The sequence below is a fragment of the Malaclemys terrapin genome, chromosome 2 (assembly GCF_027887155.1).
Source record: "Malaclemys terrapin pileata isolate rMalTer1 chromosome 2, rMalTer1.hap1, whole genome shotgun sequence".
NCBI classification, from domain to species: domain Eukaryota; kingdom Metazoa; phylum Chordata; order Testudines; family Emydidae; genus Malaclemys; species Malaclemys terrapin.
Genome location: NC_071506.1, coordinates 186,525,316 through 186,551,381, shown reverse-complemented (window position 1 = coordinate 186,551,381; position 26,066 = coordinate 186,525,316). Strand labels below are relative to the sequence as shown.

General features: G+C 41.9%; 1 protein-coding gene across 8 annotated transcripts in view; it reads right to left on the bottom strand.

Annotated features, from left to right (window-relative positions):
• The window catches only part of TNS3 (tensin 3), a 434,958-nt gene that overhangs the window by 54,191 nt on the left and 354,701 nt on the right, over positions 1-26,066 (bottom strand). For 7 of the 8 annotated variants that reach the window (XM_054019057.1, XM_054019049.1, XM_054019052.1 and 4 more), the window contains 3 exons: positions 25,377-25,549; positions 24,857-24,983; positions 24,676-24,759 (listed from right to left, as the gene is read on the bottom strand). In XM_054019057.1, coding sequence (XP_053875032.1) covers positions 24,676-24,759; positions 24,857-24,983; positions 25,377-25,549 — 384 coding nt within the window. The remainder of the gene's footprint in view (positions 1-24,675; positions 24,760-24,856; positions 24,984-25,376; positions 25,550-26,066) is intronic. The other variant, XM_054019050.1, reaches the window with a different exon arrangement.

Here is a 26,066-nt window from a genome sequence, read left to right as displayed (position 1 = left end):
TGGGCCAAAGCCAGATCTAACCATCTCTAAATTTTGTGGGGGGGTTGCAGATTCACACCCAAGCTTTGTGACTTGATCCCATCTTTATTCTATCCCCCTCTATCCAGTGGTCATCATTTGTGGTTCCTCACATCCAGCAACACCAGTTGTAAGAGCAACGACATAATTCATGCTATAATGTAAGCCCCTATGAGGGATCATGTTCTTCTTGAGACTGTGATGTAGAACTACAAAAGGGAATGTCTGTTAAAATACAAATCTTTTCAGATAGCAAACTGTTTACATAAAAAGCAATCCTCTAACACTTATGACCTGCAAATTGACTAGTTTATCTTATCACATGATTTTTAGAGGAGGTGAACACCTACAACTGCCAATGAAGTTAATGGGAACTTAGTGCGTTCAGCACCCTTGAAGATCTTGGTGTCTGTCCCACTCAGACTGAAGCTCATTCGAAATTTATAATAACTGCAAAAACATCCATCAAGCGATTCCTGATGTGTCCCCCCCCCCCCCCCCCCGTATACAAGATAGCCAGGAACAACATTCAGCTGAGAAAAGCTGAGCACTAGTCCTTCGAGGCTGGCCTTCTTTTGCTCATCTATTTGCCTTTCTACCTGCTGTCTTATGGATCCTTGGCTTAATGGAGTAATATACCAGATGCACTCTTAGCAAAATCCAAGGCAAGTCTCTGTTTGGCAGGTTTCCTCTAGCTACCAAGTATTAACTGGACTTTTTTGACTCCCTTTTCTCCCTTGGTGAACTAATAAATCATATAATAATTTGACCGATAGGTCCCCAAATACAGTTGTTAGTCCAGAATAATGCCTGAGAATAACTGTTGGTGTGCAGACCATGGCGGACTTTTCATTGTGAATATTTGATAAGCAGTTTGCTAGATCTGTTATTCTGGCATTGAAATAAGTGGCCAGATTTTCAAAAAGGTTCAACGTGGCAGAAACTAAGTTCTTTCTCCACTATTATGCTTTGATTTGTCATGTAGATTTTGGGACTTGATCCTGTGGTCATTACCCTAGCAAGAATGCTCATTAACTTCAATGGGAGTTTTGTCCCAATAAAGAGAGCAGATTGGGCCCCTTCATTTATGTCACTCTGAATTTTCATTGCAGTGCACAGATTAAGTATGCCTAACTGATAACAGATTCCGAAAATATGTTTGCACGGAATGAGAACCGATAAAAAAATCAGCTCCTAAAACTCAAAGTAAACCTTTAAGGTTCAAAAGAGTATGGTTAATTTCTTTTCTTTTCATTTCAATTTTTGTTTTGGCTGGAAATAACAAAACACCACAAGAAAAAAAAAAACACCTCATGTTATTTCTGAGCCATCCAAAGCCACAGAGTGCTGCAAAACTTAAAAGCTACTTTTGAAAGATTTTCAGTCGTTTCCAGAACAATAAGACTTTGATAAACTTCAGCTGCCCTTTGGCTATGATTAAGTGTGGTATTAGTTTCATATTCAACACATCTTCTCTTGGGGAACTACATTTTACATGGTGAGGTTGTTGGATCCTTAAAGAGATCTTAATTCCCCACTATTTAGTCAAGTGTTTAAGCTACACAGATTTTATTAAAAAACAAAACGCTTAGATCCTGTTGTCATTTACAAGTATGCAACTCTCTCTGGATTCAGTGAGAGTAGCATCTGTATAAGGCAAAGTAGAATTTGGCCGAAAGCATTTTAAACAGTCTGAATGAAAATTCCTTCCCCTCAGGTTTCACTTACTTAGTACTAGTTTAGATCCTATAAACCAATTTAGTTCTCGAGTCATCCATGAAGGATAAAAAGAACAGACAAAACCTGATTTTCTAATCTAAAAGAAACAATCAGAAACCAAGCCTTTCAGGCCTTTTATATACGTGATGAAGGGCAAAAATCCAGTTTTATGTTCCTGTGTGGGTCACTTGTACATTTCTTTTTGTTATACTATAATTTTTGTTTCATCCAATTTAGCAGGCACTTGGAACTTGCTGGTACCTGTACTATCATGTTCTGCTGCTGCATATGGCTGTGGTGAAGTCTAGCAGTGAGGCAGTTAAGGTTTTACTACTGTCTCTTTAAGGTTCCCAGACCAAAAAAATTAAAAATCTGTAAATAACATTAAGGCCATGACACAAACCAATGAGATCCAGGAAATTCAAAGTTAAGGGTGCAAATGTGACCTTAACACACCCTGCTGTGAAAAACAAAAAATGAATAAAGGCATGAGCTACTGGTAACGAAGGAATGTAGATGCTGACTTCCTGAATTTTGTTATTTTTGTGCTACAGACCTTCATCTTAATTGTATTTAGTCTTGATGTTCTCCTCTGAGTGGGGTTGTTTTAATAATTACATAGGGATTGAAGCAGAAATAAAAAGGCAAAAGAGTATTCCATTCAGGCTCATCTTTCCATATTATCTTTTCCTAGCAGTTCTTGCTCTATCATTTCCCCTGCTCTTGAATACAGCAGCCCTCCCTCTCCTCAGCCTTTCTCCTCCTGGCTGCTTACTGTCACCTTTTCTCTTTTCATAGTAGCTGCTTTCCTCTCTCCTGGTGGCTGCTTGTAGCAGTCTGTGCTATTTCAATCTCCTTTTCACATCTGCCTCCTTTAAGACACACCAGCATGAGAGGAAGAAGAGGAATCCCTGCAACTCAAAAGTTGAAGATGTAGGACAGTGCTTCCACCACATATGGTCCACAGAACTACGGAGAGCCCTGGAACAGACAACATTACTTGGGCTGCCAGTTCCACTTATGTTGCTTTTGTAAATGAATCATAGCCACAAACACCCTCAGAATTCCACCTGAGGACTACTGAATGAACTTGGGGCGTTGAGCACCAAAGGAAAAAAAAATCTTTCCACTTGAGAACTCCATAAGCCGTGACACAGTTATAGTACAGTCACTGGGACCAGCCACTAGAGGGAGTCATGATCACAAGTGCTAGGTCAGTTATAGAGAGGGATAAGGATAGGTCAGTGGTTTGAGCATTGGCCTGCTAAACCCAGAGTTGTGAGTTCAATCCTTGAGAGGGCCATTTAGGGTTCTGGGGCAAAAATCTGTCTGGGGATTGCTCCTACTTTGAGCAGGGGGTTGGACTAGATGACCTCCTGAGGTCCCTTCCAACCCTATGATTCTATGATTACAAGCTACCACTGTTAAACAAGTCTGACCCAAACATCTGAGGTCCACAGGAATAAGAAAACCATTCAACTGTGGCTACATACAGATGTAGACCCCACAATCATTAGCTGGAATTTAATCCAGGAATTCCAGTTCCAAAAGCATAACCTTCTACTACTTGAACTAATGGGGAACTAGGAGGAGTCATGACAAACATGAGGCTTGTGTATTACACCTGCTTTCACACTCAATTGCAGGAGGCACCACAAGTACAGTCAGAGAGGTGGTGGGGACACCTAGAATGAAGCACCCATAAATCAACAGGCAAGCTCACTGGTTGGGAAGGTGAAACTAAAGTTCCCAGCCACCTAGTCCAAGCCCCTTCCCACAGGCTTACTTTATTTAACAGGAGATGTAAAACAAGGTCCAATAAACTCAAAATTCTGATCACCGGGGTGTTATCAGTTTCAATCAGCTGGAAAGGGAGAGAAGAGGACAGGACATACCCCTTCCTTTAGGAATTCTAAAGTAATTTCAAAATAAGAGAAATCCCATATAAAACCTAATTGACTGCAATTCAAATAAATGCAAGTAAACTCTGCCTATCTACAAGGCTCTGGTGAATTTTCTGATCTCTGGAAAGTCCTGATTTAGGATAATGGATAACCAGGGTTCAGATAGCCAGCATTTACCTGCATACTTAAACTGGAAATGCTTAATTGCTCAGCTTAGTACTCCCATTGATCAGACAAATTGTTTCTGTAGTTAACGCAGCAAAGCTCCACTATCATTTCAGCTGCAAAAGGAAACACCAGAGTCTTAATGTTCATAATGAGATTCTTTAACAATCTATTTTCTCAATATGCTAAGTATCCATAAAGTATATTTATACAGAAAGCTTTTATTGGACCTTCCCAGACTAATCCAATTACCTAACCAACTTCCTCTGTGAAAAGATATGGCTTTTAAATATCAACCTGGTATCATGTCTGGCAAAGATCTCAAGGGAGAGCCAGTGGGATAATCTTTATGAGTTTTACTGAGCATAACAGGAAATAACAACTCATGCAATATTTTATTTTTATGGAAAACAAGAATACACATCAACTTACACATCAAAAGATAGATTCTCAATTAGATGTGCACTGATTTATGTGCATAACCCTAATTCAAATGGATTAAACAACAAAACGAGCATATACCCCTGAGGGCATGATAGAGGTCCATAAAATCATGAATGGTGTGGAGAAAGTAAAGAAGGAAGTGTTGTTTACCCCTTCACATAACACAAAACGAGGGGTCACCCAATGAAATGAATAGGCAGTAGGTTTAAAAGAAACATAAGGAAGAACTTCTTCACACAGCGCACAGTCAACCTGTGGAACTTGTTGCCAGGGGATGTTGGATTAAAAAAAGAATTAGGTATGTTCATGCAGGATAGGTGGCTATTAGCCAAGGTGGTCAGGGACTCAACCCCATGGTCTGGGTGTCCATAAATCTCTAAGAGCTAGAAGCTGGGACTGGACAACAAGGGATGGACCACTTGATAAACTGTCCTTTTCTGTTCGCTCCTATGGAAGAATCTGAAACTGGCCACTGCTGGAAAACAGGATACTGGGCCAGATGGACTACTGGTTGTGGAAGTCAGGAAGACAAGAAAAATTCCCATAGAGTCATATATAGTATGGCTTAGTTTAAAGTAGATTTCCATTATATCCAAGTATGGTTATAATTATAATACGATTTGTGATTTGTAAACACCATATGGACAAGATACTAGAAGCAGTAAGAGAAAAGGAGATAAAGATGGCTATACTGGGCTGGTCTCATTCCTCCCATCTTCCACATCAAGGTGTGATGTCTGGGGCACCAGATCAGCCTTTTCTTCTATCTGCATCTCTTTATGGTTTTCCCGGGTTAACCAAGGAATGCATAATTTGTATGTATACATATATTGGATTATGTAAGATAGCAAACATATAAAGCCACCACACTTTCATTGGCCATTTCTTAAACACTCAGCAAATTTGCAGTACTACATGGCACACGTTGCACCAAATTCTGCCTTCACACCCTGCAAAAGTTTGATCCAGTGAGCCTTAAATATGTGTTAATGTGAAATACATTTTGACTTGTCATAAGGTTCACACTATTGGTGTCTGATATTGCTGTAACTGCAGTTCTTCGAGATGTGTGTTCCTATGGGTGCTCCACTTCAGGTGCACATGCACCTCTCAAGTCCTTGATTGGAGATTTTCAGTTAGAAGTATCAGTTTGGCCCATACATCCACTCTATGTCTCCTCATGCCCTGTGCTGAGGCTATTTAGGGGTGCACAGGCAAACCACCCTCAGATCCTTTTCCACTCAAATGTCCCCTAAGGAAAAGTCCGAAGCGGAGGAGTACGAAGGTGGGTAGTGGAGCACCCATACAGACATGCATCTTGAAGAACCGCAGTTACTTCACAAAGTGAATAATCCTTGCCGTCTTCTTTGAGTTGCATCTCTGTGGGACCTGACAGCATGGATCATGGCATAATGTTTTGAAAACATATGTACAGAAGCCCATGTGGCACCCTACATATTTCAGATACTAGTACATACTTCAGTAATGCTGTAGCTGTTGTAGGCAATCTGGTTGAATGTCCCTCTTTGAGGGAGGAGGGGGAGAATACCTGCAGCATCATAACAACTGATAATACATCCATATATCCATCTCAATAGTTTGAGTAGAGATCGAGGATCCCATGGATCTATCCACAAAGGAAATGAAAAGCATAGGTGACATCCTAAATTGCTTGGTCCTATCTAAGTTGAAGGACAATGCTCTTCTAACATCCTGGGTAAGTAAACAGAATTCTGTAGAGAACTATGTGGAACAAAATGGTAGATTAATGGGTTGATTATGGTAGAACTCTTATACAACCTCAGGTAAGAATTTAGGGTGTCGATGTAAAGAGACCTTGTCCTTGAAGAACACCATAAAGCGGGAATCTGCCGTCCAGGCTCCAATCTCCCAGACCACATGGGCTGATGTGACGTCTATCCTCCTTTGTAGACAAATGTTACAGAGAACAGATTGTCATTGGTTTGAATGGAAGTCTCATAAAGTATCTGAGTAATTCAGGATGACTGAAAGTAGCACCAAAGCAGGCAAGAGGCAGCAACAACACTATCAATGGAAGAATCTCTTCCATTTCTGCAGGTAAGTAGATCTCTTTCTACTATTCAGTAATATCTGTTGTACTTCCATAGAGCAGGAGGATTCTAACCCCCTGAACCACTGATAAACCACATCCTGCGGCAGAGAACCACTTGATTGGGATGAAACACATGATCTGCATCCTGTGACAGGAGATGAGGAATGGTCGGGAGCATGAGTAGTTAAGTACACCAGGCTTGTCTTGGACAGGTTGGCACTATAAAGGTAACTCTGGCTCTGTTCCCTCTGATCTTGTTCATCGGTCATCACCCTTAGTATCAGTGGCACTGAAGGAAATGCATGGAACAGACACTTCTTCCAAGATAGAAGAAAGGCATCTCCCTCTTGAGCAGAAAAAGGGACACTTCCTGTTCCTGGAAGTGGTGAAGAGATCCACTTCTGGAAATCCCTACTTTAGGAATATGCTGTCGAGAGAACTTGGGTGTGAAACTCCCATTCGTAATCCTGTGAGAAGTATCTGCTGAGGACATTGGCTGAGGTATTCTCAATACCTGGGAGGTGGACTGCTGAAATTTGGATCTGATTGGCTGTGCACCAATTCCATAACTTCATGGCTTTGGTGCACAGGGAGGGGGGTCTTGCTCCTCCCTGCTTGTGATATAGAACATGCATGATATGTTGTCCATCATGACACTGACTGATTTGCCACGATGAGGGATAAGATCTGAAGGCAACTATTTCTGACAGCCCTGAGCTCCAACAGATTGATGTGGAGACTGGTTTCTTGCGTTATCCATCTGCCCTGAGTTGTGAGGGGATCGAGGTGGGCTTCCCATCCCAACATCTGTTGTTAAAGTCACTGATGAGGTGGGCTTGGCAACAGAAAGGAACAGCTGCACAGACTTTGAGTTGATCTGTCCACCAGCCTAAGGAGTTTCTCATTTGTAGAGGAACCATCACCTGTCTGTCCCAGGTGTCTCTGACTGGAGAATAGGTCGTTCCGAGCCAACCCTGGAAGCAGCAGAGACATAGACTTGTTTGATCTGTTACTAAGGTGCAAGCTTTCATGTGTTACAGGAGTTGAAGACAGCTCCTTATTGTGGTTCCAGGGCTCCCCTGAATTGCTCGTATCAGACCTGACAAGGGAAAGTAGGGTCTGGCTGTTAACAAGTCCAAATATGCCCCTATAAACTGTATCTTCTGTACAGAGATTAACATGAATGTTTTTACATTCAACCGCAGACCCAACTCCTGCAACAGAGCAAGGGGCTGTGTGAGTGGAAGACAGAACTGCTTCATAGGAACAGCCCTTGTGCAGCCAGTCATTGAGGTACGGGAAGACTAGCCTGCTTCTTGTCTGAGTTAAGCAATGACTACTGTCCGGAATTTTGAGAACACACTTGGGGCTGAGGAAAAGCCAAAGGGAAATACTTGGTGCTGAAAATGATCCTGCCCTATAATGAAGCACAGATATTCCCTGTGCAGTGAGTGTATCATTATATGAAAATAGGTATCTTGCAGGTTGAGGGTCGAAAACCAGTCTCTAGTGAAGGTGTTATAGCAGTCACCATCCTGAACTTTTGAGACTTTTGTGAATGTGTTTAGAAGTCTTAGATCTAAGATTAGTCTCCATCCTCCATCCTTTTTTGGCACAAGAAAACAATTCAAGTAAAATCCCTCACCATTGTTAGGAGAAGAAACCAGTTCCATTGGTCCTAATCGAAGGAGAGTTCACTTCTTGTTGGAGAACGCTGAGCAGAATAGGTGACTACTGGAAGTCTCCTTCATCCTTTTCCATCTCAGCCAAAGAAAGGATCACCCGCAGAAAATGGTGCAGAGTACTGTGATACTGGAGAATGGTAGTCCGGAAATCAGGGTCCTGGTACCGAGAGAAACTCAGTACCCTGAGGAGTGGGTTCATCTGTTATCAAGAGGTCCTTACTATATCTGACCTCCTGTGGTATCAAATAGGGGATTGGTACTGATGTGGTAGTCAAGGCCACGGTCGTCAAAGCCGACGGTACTGCTGATGATGGGCATACTGAAGGAGATGGTGATGGTATCTGATGCCATTGCTTGCTTGCTGCCAAAGGTGTTGCATGCATGGGTACTGATGGCTGGACTGAATGCACAGGTACAGCTGGGCTGAAGTTGGCAGTGCCAGTCTTGAGTATCTATGTTTGCCCTCCTTGCTGGTAGAAGGTACTGGGGTCCTATCGGAGTTGTGTCTCTCCTTCAAGCTCCGGGACCTTACGGACCCACCCGTACTGAAGGAGAAGTCCTTTTACTCAGTGTTACTGAGTTGAGAAGTCCAGGGTTTGGAGACCGTATATCTCGCTGGGGATCTAGACTTTTTTGGAGCTGGCTCCTTAAGATGAGAGTCCGCACCCCTCTTTTTGGAAGCCTTCCCTGAAGTCTCCAAAGTTTTCCCTCTCCTAGGGGAAGCATGAGCTGAGATAGAAGGGGCACTGAATCTGTTTGGACATAGATGTATGGGGCGGAGGAGTCAGGTCTACTGACCTGACTCAGAAGCTGGCTGCAGGGAACATTCCATCATTAGCTGTCCGAGTTTAATCTCCCTGTTTTTCCTTGTCTTGGGCTTGCAGGCTAGGCAGAAGTCGCACTTCTGGGAGACATGGAGTACTGTGTCCAGTTTTGGGCCCCACACTACAAGAAAGATGTGGAAAAATTGGAAAGAGTCCAGCGGAGGGCAACAAAAATGATTAGGGGGCTGGAGCACATGACTTATGAGGAGAGGCTGAGGGAACTGGGATTGTTTAGTCTGCAGAAGAGAAGAATGAGGGGGGGATTTGATAGCTGCTTTCAACTACCTGAAAGGGGGTTCCAAAAAGAATGGATCTAGACTGTTCTCAGTGGTACCAGATGACAGAACAAGGAGTAATGGTCTCAAGTTGCAGTGGGAGAGGTTTAGGTTGGATATTAGGAAAAACTTTTTCACTAGAAGGGTGGTGAAACACTGGAATAGGTTACTTAGGGAGGTGGTGGAATCTCCTTCCTTAGAGGTTTTTAAGGTCAGGCTTGACAAAGCCCTGGCTGGTATGATTTAGTTGGGAATTGGTCCTGCTTTGAGCAGGGGGTTGGACTAGATGACCTCCTGAGGTCCCTTCCAACACTGATATTTTATGATTCTATGATTCCCCCAAGCAACGGACACACTTAGAGTGGCCGTTGCTCATAACTATAGTCTCTCAGAAAGAGTGTCAACATCTGAAACCTGGCAAGCCAGGTGTGCCCTGACAGGAAAAAAAAAAAAGTCCCCCTGAGGTGAAAGAGAGGAGTAAAACAATCCTCTCATTCCTTAGCTAGCTAACAACTATAACTATACTAACCATTAACTATAAAAACCATCTCAACCACTATAGAAATATTAGAAAAGCTGAGGCACGGTCTAGGCGGACACGCTAGGGCTCTGTTTCAGGCAGAGGCAGTTGAGAAGAAACGGAGGGTGGTTTGCCCACACACTTCTACATAGACTCAGTGTCAGGCACGAGGTTTCATAGGGAGCATGGACGGGCCAAACTGACACTGCTAATTGGAAATCTCTGATCAAGGACTCGAGAGGTACATGGGATGCTACTTGAAGAGGGCAGCTTCCATATGGTCCTCCCTGTTAAGTGCTTTTGCATGGCCCATGCCATCAATGTGTCGACTGAACCCTGATCAACAGTCTCACGGTGTAAAAAGCAGCTCAAGTAACAATCTCCAATTTTCCCCTCGGATACAGTATTGGATAGAATCTAAGTTATGTTTCTATTTCATCTAGCTATTTTTAAGATATCCCACAATACTTCAGGCTGGAGTGTACTTAAGATAACCTCCTTTCTTACTGAAAGTGCAGTAAGTAGAATTAACTTAGTGGAATATGAGAAGATTTCTTTGCCCAATCAATATAGTATATATATGTGCACTCTTCGTAACTCTGCCTGCAAGCTACTATTTACAGTAGTTTGTTAGGGAAATACCAGGAAAGTTATTCTTCAGATCTTTCAGTGCATTTCTCAGAAGACTGACAAAAGAGGATTACTTGATTGATACCTGCTCTGCTCTTCACTATCATTGCATGCTCCTTCCTCGGAAAATCTGACACAAGTATTCCATAAGTCTTAGCTTCTCAGGAAATTAGAACAGCACCCATCTTTATTTATTTAATTTGTGTGCACATTTGTATATTCCTGCAGCTGCTCAATCAAACTTCCTTGCATATTGAAAGATACATTCTAAGGAGAGGGCGGCACTGCCTATCTATGTTTGGTTAGTTTATTTTCTTTCCTCTCGTATGTCTCAATGAAGTTTTTCGTTCCTCGCTGAGTGACTCAAGTAGGTAGAGATTTTGAAAGCCTCTGCCAGGAAATAAATCTTTAGTAGCTCTAAACAAAAACAGTCACTAGCTGCAAAATATGTCAGATATGTCCATTTGCTACCTCAATCCGTTCCAACAACACAAACTCCAATGGGTAGTTATGATAAAACAGAGAATAAAACCTTGTCACGTAAAGTCAAATTCAGCTTGTTTTTTGGGGGTTGGGGAGGAAAGGGAAGCTCCCATGGAAACCTGAGATAGATTAAGCAGTGACAAACAATTGTAAACTGATCAGCAGACAGGTGTAAGTGGCAGAGAAGCATTAGATGTAAGAATTTGGCAGTCAGTAAAAAGAACAATACTCACATATTAAGGGAATATTAGGACGGCGTGGAACAGAAAAAGCCATTAGCAGGAAGGTTTAGGACAAAAGGGTGAGATCCTGCTTTATCTTAAACCTTCCTATTAGTTGCTTTTTCTGTTACAACCCTTACGCCCACCCCCCAAATTAGGCACAAATTAGTGTAAGCTGTACCAAAGTCACTTTCTGAGCAACTTACATTACCACTTTGGTCACTGCTGAATTTGGCTCATTGGGTTTATCTTTACACAGTCATGGAGATGTAATATTCCACCTATACTGCAAGGTATTTCCTGCTCTGCAGGAAAAATACTGAATTCCAGTAAAAAAGGCAATCTTCCTGCAGGGCAGAGTAGGGTCCAAAAGTTCTGAGCCTGTACCTTAGTGTGCTGTGTAATCTTGGTTAAACTCAGAGGTGCAAAGTGCAAGTTTTTTCTGTAAGTCACTGCCAGCAGTGACTGAAATACGGATGGTTTGAGCTTGTTTTGGCATGACACCCAGTAAGCTCTGACATGTATGCAGTAAAGGGTTTGTCTCCAGACTAGTTTTATTGAGTTGAACAGAGTTTAACAGATGTGGCGTAGGGCAGAGGAGATCTGGTACAATACAGTCATGGTCTATTACATTAGTTTCAGTGGAGTGGTGAATTTGACTCTGTTTGTTTATGATGGTGTTTTGCTCTGCACTTTGTGCCCCTCTTCAAAGAATTATCTTAGATGTTAAATTAATGTTGGCGGAGTCACTCTGACACAATGAGAGGCAAATGTCTCATTTCCACCGCCTCCTCTCAGCTATTGAGGCTGTGTCTTCATGACCAAAAACCAGTGTGTTTTTAGCATGGGATAACTAACTGCATTAGCTATCCTGCTATAAAGACCTAGTGGAGACAAGGCAGTGTAGATTTACAGTGAGATAAACATAGATGAGGTCAATCAAGGATAGAGGATACAATGCTGACTTCACCTAGCTATCTTGTGGTAAACAGTACAAGTGCCTTGTCTCCACTTTTTTTTTTTTTTTTTTATTGCACATTAGTTAACTTGCTGGGTGGGGGAGGGGGAACCCAAACCCCACGTCACATTTGTGTTTGCAAAGGCAAAGCCTGTGACAAACATCCACTGAAGTGGAAGCACTCATGTATAGAGCAAAGAAACACAGATGTTCAGAAAGGTGCCAGGCCTGTCACAGCTAACTGTTCTTTTTTTTTTTACCTTGGACATACACGTTTTCTGTGTGAAGGAGGGGGTGGGGCGGGAATTAAATCCTTCAGACTGTGGAGCTTCTGCTGTTCGTCCTCAAAAACAACTGCCATTTCTAATACAACAGCGGCAATGTTATGTTGCAGGTTCTCTCCCCACATAGTTCTCCCCTTTGCCACCTTCTGATTCAGTATCTCTTGGCACTTTTCCTTAGTCATTTCCCCCAAGATGCAATCTGTAACCAGAGAGGGTTCATCAACTAGCAATAGGATATAATTAATAAACGGGAAAAATAATAATCAATAATAGGAAAAACTTGATAACAGGGCAAACTATTACATTGTGGTATTGTCATCAATAGAGAGTGGTGAAATACACATCACTTGACTAGGCAGAACACATCTTAAAGTGAAGAAGAACCCTGCTCTGGCAAGGGGCTGGCCTTGAAGATCTAATGTGTCTTTCCCATCCTTAACTTACATTATGCTAATTCCATTTCTCCATCTCAGATAAACATACACAGCACTATCATGTCTTTAATACACAGTCCTGTACTGGAGGAAAGGTGGGGACACCCCATCCAAACAGGAGCACCAGGACCCCTTGGGCCTGGATGGGTTCCAAGGGAGCACAGGGCAACACAGCCACTGTGACACCCTTGAAAAAAGTGCAACATGCATACTTGGCCCATCTCATTGGCCAATATGGAAGGGGAGCTGGGCTCAACCATACCTATCCACACTGAGGCTCCTAGCACCAGCAACTAACTGGCACTAACTTTTCACAATTGTTGTACTCAGGGATATACAAACACCACACTGCATGGATCATCATATCCAGGGAAGAAGACAGGAAAACAGGCTGTTTGTATCTATTCCAACCCTATACATGGGCGCAAAGCAGGGGATAATCTGACCCTTATTCTATAGGCCCTCTGGCTACTGCCGTTGGAGCAGTGTCAATCTCTTTGAAAGCTGTGTGGTCCTATTTTCAACAGATCTGTATTATTCTTTGGCCGGGGTTGACAGTGGGGGTAAATTTGCTAGTCTTCACTTAGCATCTGAGGGATATAAGGCAAGCAGTTCCTGAGCCTGGAGGGGCTTATTAGCCAGAATTCAAATCCCTGTCCAAGTGTTCACTACAGTTTTATTTATTACTTGAATAACAAATTACACAGAGGGACCTCCATTAGCTGTATGTAGCATGAGACAAAAGAGCCTTTATAAACTTCTGAATGCCATACAGAGAGGACCTCTGTTCCTTCAGTGCTGTACAGGAATCTCCTGTTAGATAAATAATGGCTCTCATGCTACCATAAAGGCTGTATCTGTGCTTCTGCTATTTAAACCCCAGTTTGGGGAGGTTTGTATAAATCTGACCAATTTATAAATTGCTCTGGGTGGAAACTCAGTTAATCCTCTTTGATCAAGGAAACAAATGGTTTTTTTATTTTTATTTAATGAACTGCCCAAAGTTGTATCGCTTACTAGATAGGTGAGGAAAAGTGATACTGATATGCTGCACCATGTAGCAGGTATATGACTTTGGAACACTGGTACGTACAAGGAACTGCAGATCTGAACACCGCAGGAAGAGGGGTAAACCAATAAGCATCTTTCTTTTTTTCTTGCTAGAGTAAGGCATCAAATGGGAATCTCACATTTGGAAGCATTCTGAACTCTGTTACAGCTGGCAGGTAGAGGAAGCCTTGCAGAAGTTGAGAAGGACCAGCTAGGGCACAGCCAGTGAAAAGAGTCTGTATGATGATGATGAATAAAGTCCTAAGGTTTGGGTAGAGGAAAATGGCACCACAGCATACAGAAAAGGACAAAATTAATACCTTTGATATCTAAAATATCACCTTTCCCCCCCTGAATTTTTGTCTCAATTTGATCAGAAACATGTTGGGAAAGTGCCTGTTGGTTGAGCAACTGGTTAAAGAACCACCAACACTTGGATGCCAACAGTATCTTCATCTCAAATATCAAGAGTTAAAAAAAGATGCTCTTGGAAATGCCTGAGAAATACAACACAAAGCTCCTCCTTTGCCACTCATGAGACATGCTGGAGAATTTCACAGTTAGTAGATTTTTAGGACCAAAGAATGTAGGCTTAAAGGGTGGCGGGGACTGTACCCTGGAAAACAGCAACTCTGGTCACCAACTGAATGAGCTTCCAGTGTAATGCTGTGGTTGAAAGGGCTAATGTGATCCATGGATGCATAAAGAAGGGAATATCAAGTAGGAATAAGGTGGTTAATTACCTCAGTATATGGCACTGGTGACACCATGACTGGAAGAATAGTGTTCCATTTTTGGTGTTTTCACACTTCAGAAGAGATACCGAAACATTCAAAAGGTTCAAAAGAAAGAGCTACAATAATATGAGGACTGGAAAACATGACATAGTGAGAGACTTATAAAGGTCAATCTATTTATCAAAAAGAAGGTTAAGAAGTGACTATATCATGATCTATAAGTACCTACAACATGGAGAGAAGATACATAATAGCAGAGGACTCTTAGTATAATAGACAAAGGAATAACAAGATCAAATCACTGGAAGTTGAAGCTTGATAAATCCAAAAGGAAAATAAGGCACATATATTTTACAGTAAGGATAGTTAACCACTGGAACAATTTACAAAGAGCTTTAGTAAGTGTCACATCATTTGAAGTGTTTAAAACATGACTGGATGTCTTTCTAAAATATATTTTTTAGTTCAACCACAAGTTATTTGGCCTGATGCTGCAATTACTAAGTGAAATTCTATTGCCTGTCTTATACAGGAGGTCAGACTAGATAATCATAATGGTCCCTTCTGGACATAAAATCTATCAGACATAGCTAGGCTTGTAAGGATTAGATTTTTATGGGTAAATGTCGGTAAACGTCAATTGCACTGTATACACACAAATGCATGAAAAAGTACTTCCATTGATGATTTACAGATAGGCAAAGTAAGAAAAATGCTGCTTGAGAATGTATTAGAGTTTGATTTAGGGATATCTACTTTGTATATTTTGACATGTGACGTTAACAATTTATGTTTCAATGATTATAAAGCTTTAATTTTTTTGATCTGAATGTCCACTGTCATTAAATAGTTATGAGCCCCCCAGAATTTTCTTCGACTGTGAAAATTTAAATAGATAAAAATGGAAAAAAAATGCTTAAAAATCTACATTGACATTATCTGTTGAAATTATAAAAAAAATAAAAATAAAATTCTGCTTAGACTAAACAGACATTTAAAGAATTATTTGCTTCTGCCATAGCTCCTTATGCCACTGCATTGACTCTCTTCCTCATTGCCTGTAGGACAACGGATTTTTGTTTCTAAATATACAAATAGTCCAGTGTGTTATTCTGCACTGACATTACATGCACTGACGGTAGTCTTTCAAGCATGTTTTTCTCAATAAGGAAGGAAGAAAAAATATAATACTGAAAGAAACAAATCAGACAGCTACAGACATGCTGAATAACATGAACTATGGGAAATCCTGCACTGCATCTAATAAAAAATTAGGGGTGGGCCTAAGAAGCAAAGTTGAGATCTGGAAGTACATTTTTCCCAAGTTCAGGGGTATTTGAATTGGGTCTTCTCTTTAAATAATAATTTTAAAATCTTACATTTACACACCACCTTTTTTCTGAGTATCTCAATGTACTTTACAAGGAAAAGTAAACATGATTACCCCTATTTTATAGATGGGGAAACTGATGCAGTTCAAACTTGACAGTGGTCCTTGCACAACAATGAACGATGCAGCAATTTAAAGTATGGTTCTATTCTGAAAAGTGATTATGTAAAAATGGTACTTTCTTACTTAATAGTTCCGCTTTTCATTCATTAGCCCTGCAGAGCCACAGAAAAGTATTGGGGGAGGGAGAAAAAGAGTGAGTTAGGGGGAAATTCCTCCTTTGGCACATTCAACATAATTTTTACTAAGTTCTAATCAGTGATGCCTCTGCAAAACCCTTTACAGCAACACTGAAGGCCTATTTTTGCCAGCAGAACCTGGATTGTTAGGGATGGTGCGTAAGAAGGAGTGGAGAGAATTTGACTTTCTGAGCTATTTGCATATTGGCAGTCACTAAGATGAGAGTACATTTGATGTGAGTCAGTGAAAGCCAATACACTTGGAGTCCCACAAAGCCATTTCTAAAGAATCCCTTTTTGGAGCAGAACATTTTTAAAGGAAACTGCATTTATTCAGCAAATAGCAGAAAATTTCACAAGTTCAGAAGCACTATGAAATGTGTATTGATTTCTCTTTTGTCTTTAGCTTTAGCATTTGACATTGCTGAACCCTCTATATGTGATCTCATGGGGACACTGTCATTGTGCAAATCTGCTGCAAGAGAATGCTTCCAACTGCTTAAAAATGGTTCAAGAGTTGTGATACCATAATAATACCTAGCTCTTACATATAGTGCTGCTTTTCATTGGTAGATGTCAAATAACCTTACCATAGAGGTCAGTGTCATTATACCCGCTTTACAGAGGGAAACTGAGGAACAGATAGAAAGGCCATTGGCAGAGCTAGGTACAGAACCCAGGTATCTTGAGTACAGGGCCAGAGCTCTATCTCCTAAGCCACACCACAATTTAAACAGAATATTACAAATTAAAACATTTCCATTGTTGGCTAAAGCCTTATTAGTTCAGGTTGGGCTGTCTCACTGCCAGTATCACAAATAATCTATAGCTGCAGCAAGTAGGCTGCATCTGGCCCTAAGGCACAACTGCCACAAACAAAAAATAAGTTCCACTTTACTCAGTTTCTTACCTTGGTGAACTTTTAAGTAGTTGAGCAGTGCTAGATGGGTTGCTCCATAAATACTTTGGGTCTGGCCTTGATCTCAGTTCATTGGCGAAACTCTAGAGTAACTTCACTAATATTAGATTTACTCTGCTTTAGTAAAACCACAATCAGGCCCCTCATGTACCAGTCACCACACACTCAGAAATTAGAAATAAAAAACAACTACAGCATGAGATCGTTTCAGTTGACCTACCTGCCAATGTCAAGTGTTACTTCAGAACATCCCTGCCCAGCGATATCAAAGGAGGGCAGAGAGGACCAGACCGAAGGAGGATGGACTGTGATAGGCTGGGAGAGATAGGAGCTGGTGAAGGAAGCAGGGGCAGAAGCCTGGAGTAGCTGAGTAGAGGACAGAAACAGATGCCAAGGTGTATAGGAGCAGAAGGGTGAGGGCAGAGGCAGGAACCTAGGTGGAGGTAGAAGTGTAGGGATATTAAAGAAGGTACTAACAGTGATTCCCCCAAGTGACAGTGACCCCCTCATAATTTGGCCCCCACACTTTAAAATCCAACAGTTTCACCAAGTACAAAAATCTCTTGGGTCTTCTGTTAAAACTTGTAAGCTACTGTCTGTAGAAACCATTGATTATATCTATCCTGTGAAAGATATTTTACTACTATGTAAAACTTACAAACAAGTTAACTGACTTTGTTCTTGAAGTAATTGATACAATGTAAACAAACACTATAAGCTGTTAAGTGACTTTCACTTCATTCAATGGCTCCTAGGACAGACCCCCACCCTCTGTGATTAAAGGGCCGGGAGTCTCAAATGAATTAGCACACACTCTGAAAGTGGTGGAGACAGTAAATTAAAATATGGTTAAGGGATGGAATGTATGCTGATGAATGCTTGATATACATGGATGGTTAGGGAGGTGCCAGCCTAGAAAAGGAGTATCCATCGGCCGAAGAATGTGTCAAGTGGATGACCAGAAACCCCCGGAGGGTAAACTGGGACCCACCCCATCACCTGGAAGGATGAGAAACACAAACTTTGGACAGTGTGGAGCCACCAGGAATGTGCCACTTTGGACAGGAATGTGCCATCTGCTGATTGAGTCAGCAACAGCAGGATGAAACAGCTCCCATAGACTAACATAGGAACTAATTCCTATAAGAATGGACTCTAAAGACTGATGACTTTGAGTCTCTGGTTCTGCTGCCAGCCTCCAGGAGCATCAGGTGCACCTGACACAGACTCGGCTCCATCCTCATGACCAAGATACCTGGCCAGTAACTTGGCATGAGCAACTTCTAGGCTGGTAACTATAACACCTATACAGAACTTGAATGAATGATTGTGTGAATGAATCTCTCTCTCTCTCTCTCTCTCTATATATATGTGTGTATGTATAAGAAATAAGTAGTCAAACAACGTTGTTTATTTTTATCTTTTGCTTTATCAGTATATTTACAATAAATGTGGCATCTTTGCCTTATCCCTCTTAATAAGATCCTGCTGGTTTTTATTCTATTGGTATAACAGAAGAATGGGGAGATGAGGGCAGACTGGGGGTATATAACCACCGGATGCACTCCTTTCCAGAACCTGAAAGTGAACCCAGGATTTCTGTCTCCAGATACTTCTGCTGTCAGCAAACAGCTGTGAAACCCATAGGCAAGGTGTAGGTGTGATTCTCTACCTGCAAAACCATATGGGATTGATTTATCTACTCCTCCCTATGCCCAGAATAGGATCAGGAGCACAGATATTTCATGCCAGCCAAAAAAATATCCCGCTAGTTTTCTAAAACATTTGAATTAGGTACGGGGGGGGTTAGGAGTGGAGTACAGACCTGGATCAGAAGTCTTGCAGAGTTGTGGGGATGTGTCTGGAGCTGGGTGAAGATTCACGTCCAATTTTAAGAGTTTACCCCTGGGATTTTCAAAGGAAGACTAAGGGAGTTAGGTATCCAAATAAGTGTCCCAATGACATACAATGGATTTTGGATGCCTAACACATCAGTTATATTTATTACAGTAGTGCCTATGGCCCAACAAGAAAGAGGCCCCATTTTGCTAGGCACTGTATAAACACAGAGCAAGAGACAGCCCCTGTTCTCAAGAGTTTACAGTCTAAAATAGACAAGACAGACACAGGCTTGGGGAAAGGGTAGAACATACAAGCAAAATGAACAAGTATGCCAAGGTGAATCCTAAACATGGCCCTTTTAAAAAGCATTCAGTAGACGAAGACAAGGTAAATAAACTGTAATTCATTTGCAGAAGCTGACCTCGGGAGTATATTTACCTTGGATTGGATTCCTCTGAAACAATTTAAGAGTTAACTGAGTAAAGGGCAAAGCCACTGCATCTGAACCATAAACAGGAATCTTGCACCCTGTAGCAGAATTGCTTTATTACTGTAGATATTATTATAGCGTGTGTTGTTGTTATTGTTTGCTACTACTTAAATATTAACTAGGCAACTCAGAAAGTCCTGAATACCTTACAAAAAGTAAAGGACACAATGCTACTGCTCAAATAGTTTCAGTTGTTGTTACACAAGAATATAGGAACTACCGTACTGGATTAGAGCAGTGGTTCATGTAATCTGTTATTCTGTTTCTGACAGTGACTAATACCAGAAACTTCAGAGGCCTTAGGCCCTAAAACATGAGGCGTTATATCCCTAATTCCCCACCCCCCATTGCCTACCTAATGCAAATATGGATGTTCTCAGTGTCTATACCAGGGGTCAGCAACCTCTGGCACGTGGCTCGCTAGGGTAAGCACCCTAGCGGGCCGGACCTGTTTGTTTACCTGCCACCTCTGCAGGTTCGGCCAATTGCGGCTCCCACTGGCCACGGTTCGCCACTCCAGGCCAATGGGGGCTGAGGGAAGCGGCGCGGGCCGAGGGATGTGCTGGCTGCGGCTTCCTGCCGCCCCCATTGGCCCGGAGCGGCGAACCGTGGCCAGTGGGAGCCGCGATCGGCTGAACCTGCGGACACGGCAAGTAAACAAACTGGTCCGCCCCGCTTATCCTAGCGAGCCGCGTGCTAGAGGTTGCCAACCCCTGGTCTATACATTTAACCATTCCTTCTTTAAATCCTATGCTCTTGACCTTAATAGGCCTTAAAGCAGATGATGCATGATAAAACTGAAGTCTAATTAACATCTAAGAGTAAACTGTTGACAGAATGTTCAATAATGGAAGTTGGTCCAATTTACCTCACTGCCTTGTCTCTCAAAAACAATGGATTAGGACTTTGGGACCTAATTTCTTACTGTATAATTCCTTTGCTTGTTTTCTATCGTGTCTCCTCTCAATGAGATGTCAGGTCAATGATACACCCATTCAGCACAAGACAAAAAGACTATTAAAAAAAAAATAAAATAAAATAATGGAGATATCCCATCTCCTAGAACTGGAAGGGACCTTGAAAGGTCATCGAGTCCAGCCCCCTGCCTTCACTAGCAGGACCAAGTACTGATTTTGCCCCAGATCCCCAAGTGGCCCCCTCAAGGATTGAACTCACAACCCTGGGTTTAGCAGGCCAATGCTCAAACCACTGAGCTATCCCTTGACAAGACATTTCAACATGAGGAAAAGTCTCATAAGTCTCATAGCCTTCATAATAAAAAATCTATGTGAACACAGTGGATTCCACTTATTAGCAACCTCTCGGTTCCTGTGTATTCATTATCTGGAAGTTACCAATAAGTGGAAGGCAGGTTTGCAGGGTAGCAGCCAGGGAAGGAAATGCTAGCACATGCTGAGCCCGCCTCCCAGTGCCAGGGCAGGGAGCTCTTGGAGACTGCAGGGAGAAGTACAGTGCAACCCCAGCACTTCCTTCTCTGGCTGCAGACCTGCAAACTTGCATGGGGCTAAGGCCTTCTAAAAAAAATTGTTAATAAGCAGCTTGCCTTTTGCCAGTATCTGAATCCTGTTAACACTGAACTCAATGGGACGGGATCATTTCCCGGCAAAATGTTGCTATCAACCTAAATTGTTGATACTGGGATTACTATTAACTGGCACCCACTTTATATAATTGGAACTAACATTGGACTTTTATAGTCAATGGCAAAAAAGATCATTAAGATATAAAGGGCCAAATTTTATTCTCTGAAAAGGGTACACAACACTTTGGTTATATATGGAAATTAATGCATAAAATTTAGAGCAGAATTTGACCCACAGTGCAAAGGGGCCTCGATCTTGTCTGTGTGTGTGTACCAAAATCATTGTGTGCATGATATTTATGTATTATCACTTATGCACACAACTGACTATTTACCTATGCAAATCACATTTTAATCTGTGCCTGATTTGTGCATGCTAACAGGCGTGTGTGTATGCAAATTCTATCATTTTTATGCACAACTGCAAATACAGTGTCTATAAAGTTTAATGTCATATAGAAGACAAAGTTTTAGGCCTAGAATCTACTTTTACCCTAGTTTTCATACCTGGATGTGGATGTGTACCTTTGAAATGTATTTTCAGCTATAGGGGTGTGGTTAAACTCCTTCGGATACATTCCAATAAACACAACTGGGGGTAGAATGTGGGGTGAAAGGACCTTCAGTAGTCAGTCATTTTGGCACCTTTCCATACACAGCATTTTCACATTTTGTTTTTTTCACAGCAGTTTTTAATCTTTCCTTGGGTTCATTAAAATCCATTTGCACTGGGGAAAATATGACATTTACAGCTGCGAAAAAAAGTGGGTCCAGCTAACTTTATTTTTTCACTTTTACCAAACAGCAAAGGACAGCGCACAATAAGCCTCAGAGCGGTGAAGATCTGCACTGTGAATAAAGTGCAAATCAAAAGGTCCAAGAGGAAACCTTTGGGTAATCAAAGATTTGAATAATGGAAGGTGCCAAATCTGCAGATTTATGAGTGCACAGCCAACAAGCCCTATCATGCAGGAAACTGTCCAGTTTACCCAATGCCACCTGACTTACGAATAGGAAGACTGAGGACCAGAGAAGGAACTGAGGTGGTGGAGATCTGAGCTGACCTAAGCGCTTCAATTTAAAAGCTGCTGTGCATTAAATTTTGTGTGTATATGGGGGACTAAGTTGGCTAATGGTCTCAAGTGCATAAAGGTTTCAGTCACCAAATCTCTCGATTCTCTGGGCTCCCTATCTTGACGAAACAGCACTGGACAAGCCATGTCCATTTATGAAAGCCCTGTTATCTGACACCAGATTCGGAACATAAGTGTGGGGTTCCGGATAACTGAACTTCTGATAATGGTGGATGCATTGTATGAAGAAACACACTTAGTCAAATATGCTATCTTGTTGGTGTAACTCCCACTGTTCAGAGAACACTAGAGGTTTGATAAAGAGAAGCAAAACCAAGTGGTTTGGATGATGGCAATCATATGCCATCATCCAAACCACCTGACCTACAAACTGTTGTATGCAAAATTAGGCTGGAAATCTCATGATGACAGATTATCTCATGAGATTTGTATTGGTTCCTCTTAATAGTGCGGTACTTCCATTTCCGGACCCCGCGGACATCAGGAAATGTAAAAAAATAAATCAACCAAAATGTTTCAAATCTCAATAAAAGGTTTAGACTGAAGTAGGATAAAGGTTTTGATCAGGCCTTATTTTCTATGAACCCATTTTGATCATCCTGAGTAACAAGTTATGTAATAAGGATGCAGAGTTCAATGTATGTTCAGCTTGATTTTCACAGGAGTTGAGCACCTGGGGCTAGTGGGAGATGTTTGTGATAACCACCTCTGAAGATCACCGCTTAATCCTTATTTCTTTTCATGAAGGAACATACTTGAACCTAACCAGACCCAACATATTTTGAGCTTTCAAGAAGAAGCATCTGTTTGATTTTTAGTTTTTGCCAGATTCTCTGAACCCCATGTTCCTTACATGACCCAAAAACAGAAACACCAAAACACACAGGTTATGCTTGCATTATTCCCAACTTAGCCAAAGCTTCAGGAGATGCTGGAAATCTTACAAGGAATATTATTTCTACCCTGACTTCCAAACCGGATGGTTCTCTATAAGCATCAGATAAACAGCCACATCTTTTCCATGCTTATCTGAATGAAACCAACCACTTTTGTGATCCACCCAACTTATACAAAGGAACTGTAAAAGGATGCAGAAAGACAAGCTGGATGGACCAGCTTCTGTTGGCGAGAGAGAGACAAGCTTTTGAGCTACACAGACCTCTTCTTCGGGTCCAGTTGGTTATGTGTAAGGAAGGCTCCAGGAGACTAATCTCAAAGAAACCTGGTTCCTTGCCCAGTAAGCGGATGAAGAACAATGCTGCTTGTTTACACTAAAAGCTATTACATTTTCTCCAGTTTGTATCTTGTTTACATGGACAACTGACTGCAATGGGTGCATAAATGTAACCAAGAGTATCATCTGATTCTATGTGATTATATCACATCACTTTTTCTCTATGAAACATACAGAAATTAACTTGGGTAGGTTAAGTCAAAGTCACAGCACCATGTGTCTGCTCCGCTCCTTTATGTACATTGGTAGGAAATTGGCCCAACAACCCAAAAAATCTTTTGTTAGTTTAACTAATCTCTTTACATTCTTATGCATGTGTAAGAAAAAACACTCTGAAAGACTGAAGTCATACAAAATATAATGGTAATGACATGGGAAGTTCTGTTTGGTCTCAGACAAAACACTACATTAAGTTGGAGTTCAGGTTGAGAGTACACATCAGTAAGTTAAGGGTAACAAAAAATTACAGGTGGTGTAACTTGGGAAAATTCAGATGTTAGGCTGAACTTAAAAGAAATCCAAATATAGAAAGGTACAGAAATGCATAGGTAAGGCCCCAAAACAACCTTAAATAAGAGACCTTATGACAGTGGAGGCCTGGCACAGCTCTTCCCTGCTGTGCCCCTGAAATTACTCCTATGCCAGAGAAGATGGAGGCACCTCTTACAGGAGCTGCTTACAGCAGGTTTACATTAGCAAAGATTTATGGCCAACCAAGGGGATTCTCTTCTGGTCATTTATAACAAGATCACACTAGACTGACCCTTTCCCTATGCAATCATCTATTGGAAACAACCATGCAATATGAAAGATTGTTTATTTAACATCTATATTATACTGCAACAACAAACTCATAATAATATCCTTGAATTGGCTAGGATGCGATTTGACTTGAGCAAAGCCATCCTTTGCAGCAAAGAGTCCTGTGGCACCTTATAGACTAACAGACGTATTGGAGCATGAGCTTTCGTGGGTGAATACCCACTTCGTTGGATGCATCCGACGAAGTGGGTATTCACCCACGAAAGCTCATGCTCCAATACGTCTGTTAGTTTATAAGGTGCCACAGGACTCTTTGCTGCTTTTACAGATCCAGACTAACACGGCTACACCTCTAATACTTGACACCATCCTTTGCGTCACTTGACAGAGGAATGACAATTATGGTGCTCTCCTCATATGCCGCCAGTGCCTAAATAAATTGTAAAAATCGTATCCAAAAATCTGATAATGCTATTTTGATAGATTAGTAGATTCTCTATTATTGTGCAGGCACAATGATGATTGTGCATTATCAATTGCTTGCTCTGGCACCGCACAGAGGTACTTAACGAGGGTGAACTTTACCTCTCTCTCTGCAGATGATCTGCACAAGGCCATATGAGGCGCATTGGGCCTTTGGGAGTCTTCTAAAGGAAAAGCGGAAGTATGGTTCTTACCATGCCCAGTTCTGTACATCTCAGGTGGGCTAGTGATCTGTTGGCCAGATGGACTCATTTGGCGGTAATGTGGGGGACATTTCACTGGAAGAGAAAGAAAAGCAAACAACCCTTTTCTATAAATCTGAGATGCTAAAAGTAACACATTTGTTAAAAGTAAATGATGAAGATGTTTCCTCACCATATGGTGTCTCTGGTGACACTGGAAAAGCTGGGGTTGGTGGAACAGCTTCATTCCCATTTTTGGTAGGTGAGAAGATTCCCCCGTCTACTTCATCTAGGTCTTCCTGGTAACGTGCCACATCCATCTAGAAGACGCAAAAAGCAGCAAAATGAGTGTGTGGTAAACTTCATCAAGTCTCTGCAGTACAGTGGGCCATTTTTCATCAGATTATACAAGCTTTCATATCATCTGATCCACTTTTCCAATGGAGAGATCTCAGGACACTGACACACACACACACACACACACACACACACGATGTGCCAGTCTATGTTAAAGCCTTTTTCTGATGAATATGACTGTTCTGTTCTTCTTACATCCAGTGACTGTCAGGGATGGCACATCATGCACAAAACTTTATAATATGCTCAACTTCTGCTTATCAGTGTGGGAATTTGTAACCCAACTGTGCTCCTGAATTTGGGATTCTACGCTGGCCAATCATTCACCCCATCTTGAATAATTCTTTCTTATTTACCTCTTTGGTCTCCCCTACAGCAATTAGTGATCCTGGATTTACAGCTTGGTCTATAGCAGTAGATTTCATCCAGCCACACCTGGTATATGGTGGCTGCCCTGGAACATCATTGTCATATTGTCCAAGACTTAACTTCCTTATTCTTCCCCCTGACTCATCTCCTGGTGAACCTGCTGAAGCAAATAAATAAATAATACAACAATAAATAAATACACAAGATCTTAGTTTCATTAGGCCTGCTACATGGTGCCAGTCAAGTAATTTACCACAATATCTTTAACAATAGTGATTGACAGTCTTCAGTCACCCGTGAGGTTTCCCAGTTACTTGCCTATAACCACAGAGGAAGATGCTTCGTTAGATTCAGCCTGGCTGGCACAGGTTGCTACATATTGTAGTTTCAAGGTGCTCTGAATTCTAGAAAGCTGGGCAGCAGGGCCGCCCAGAGGATTCAGGGAGCCCCGCTGCCGAAGTCCCAGCGCTTCAGCGGCGGGTCCCGGGGCGGAAGGACCGCCCGCCGCGAGTCTTCAGGGTACTTTGGTGGCAGGTCTGGAGCAGAAGGACCCCCCGCCGCCGAACTGCCGCCGAAGACCTGGAGCAGAAGAAGCTCCGGGGGCCTGGGCGCCATGAGATTTTTCTGGGGGCCCCGGAGCAAGTGAAGGACCCCGCTCCAGGGCCCCCGAAAAACTC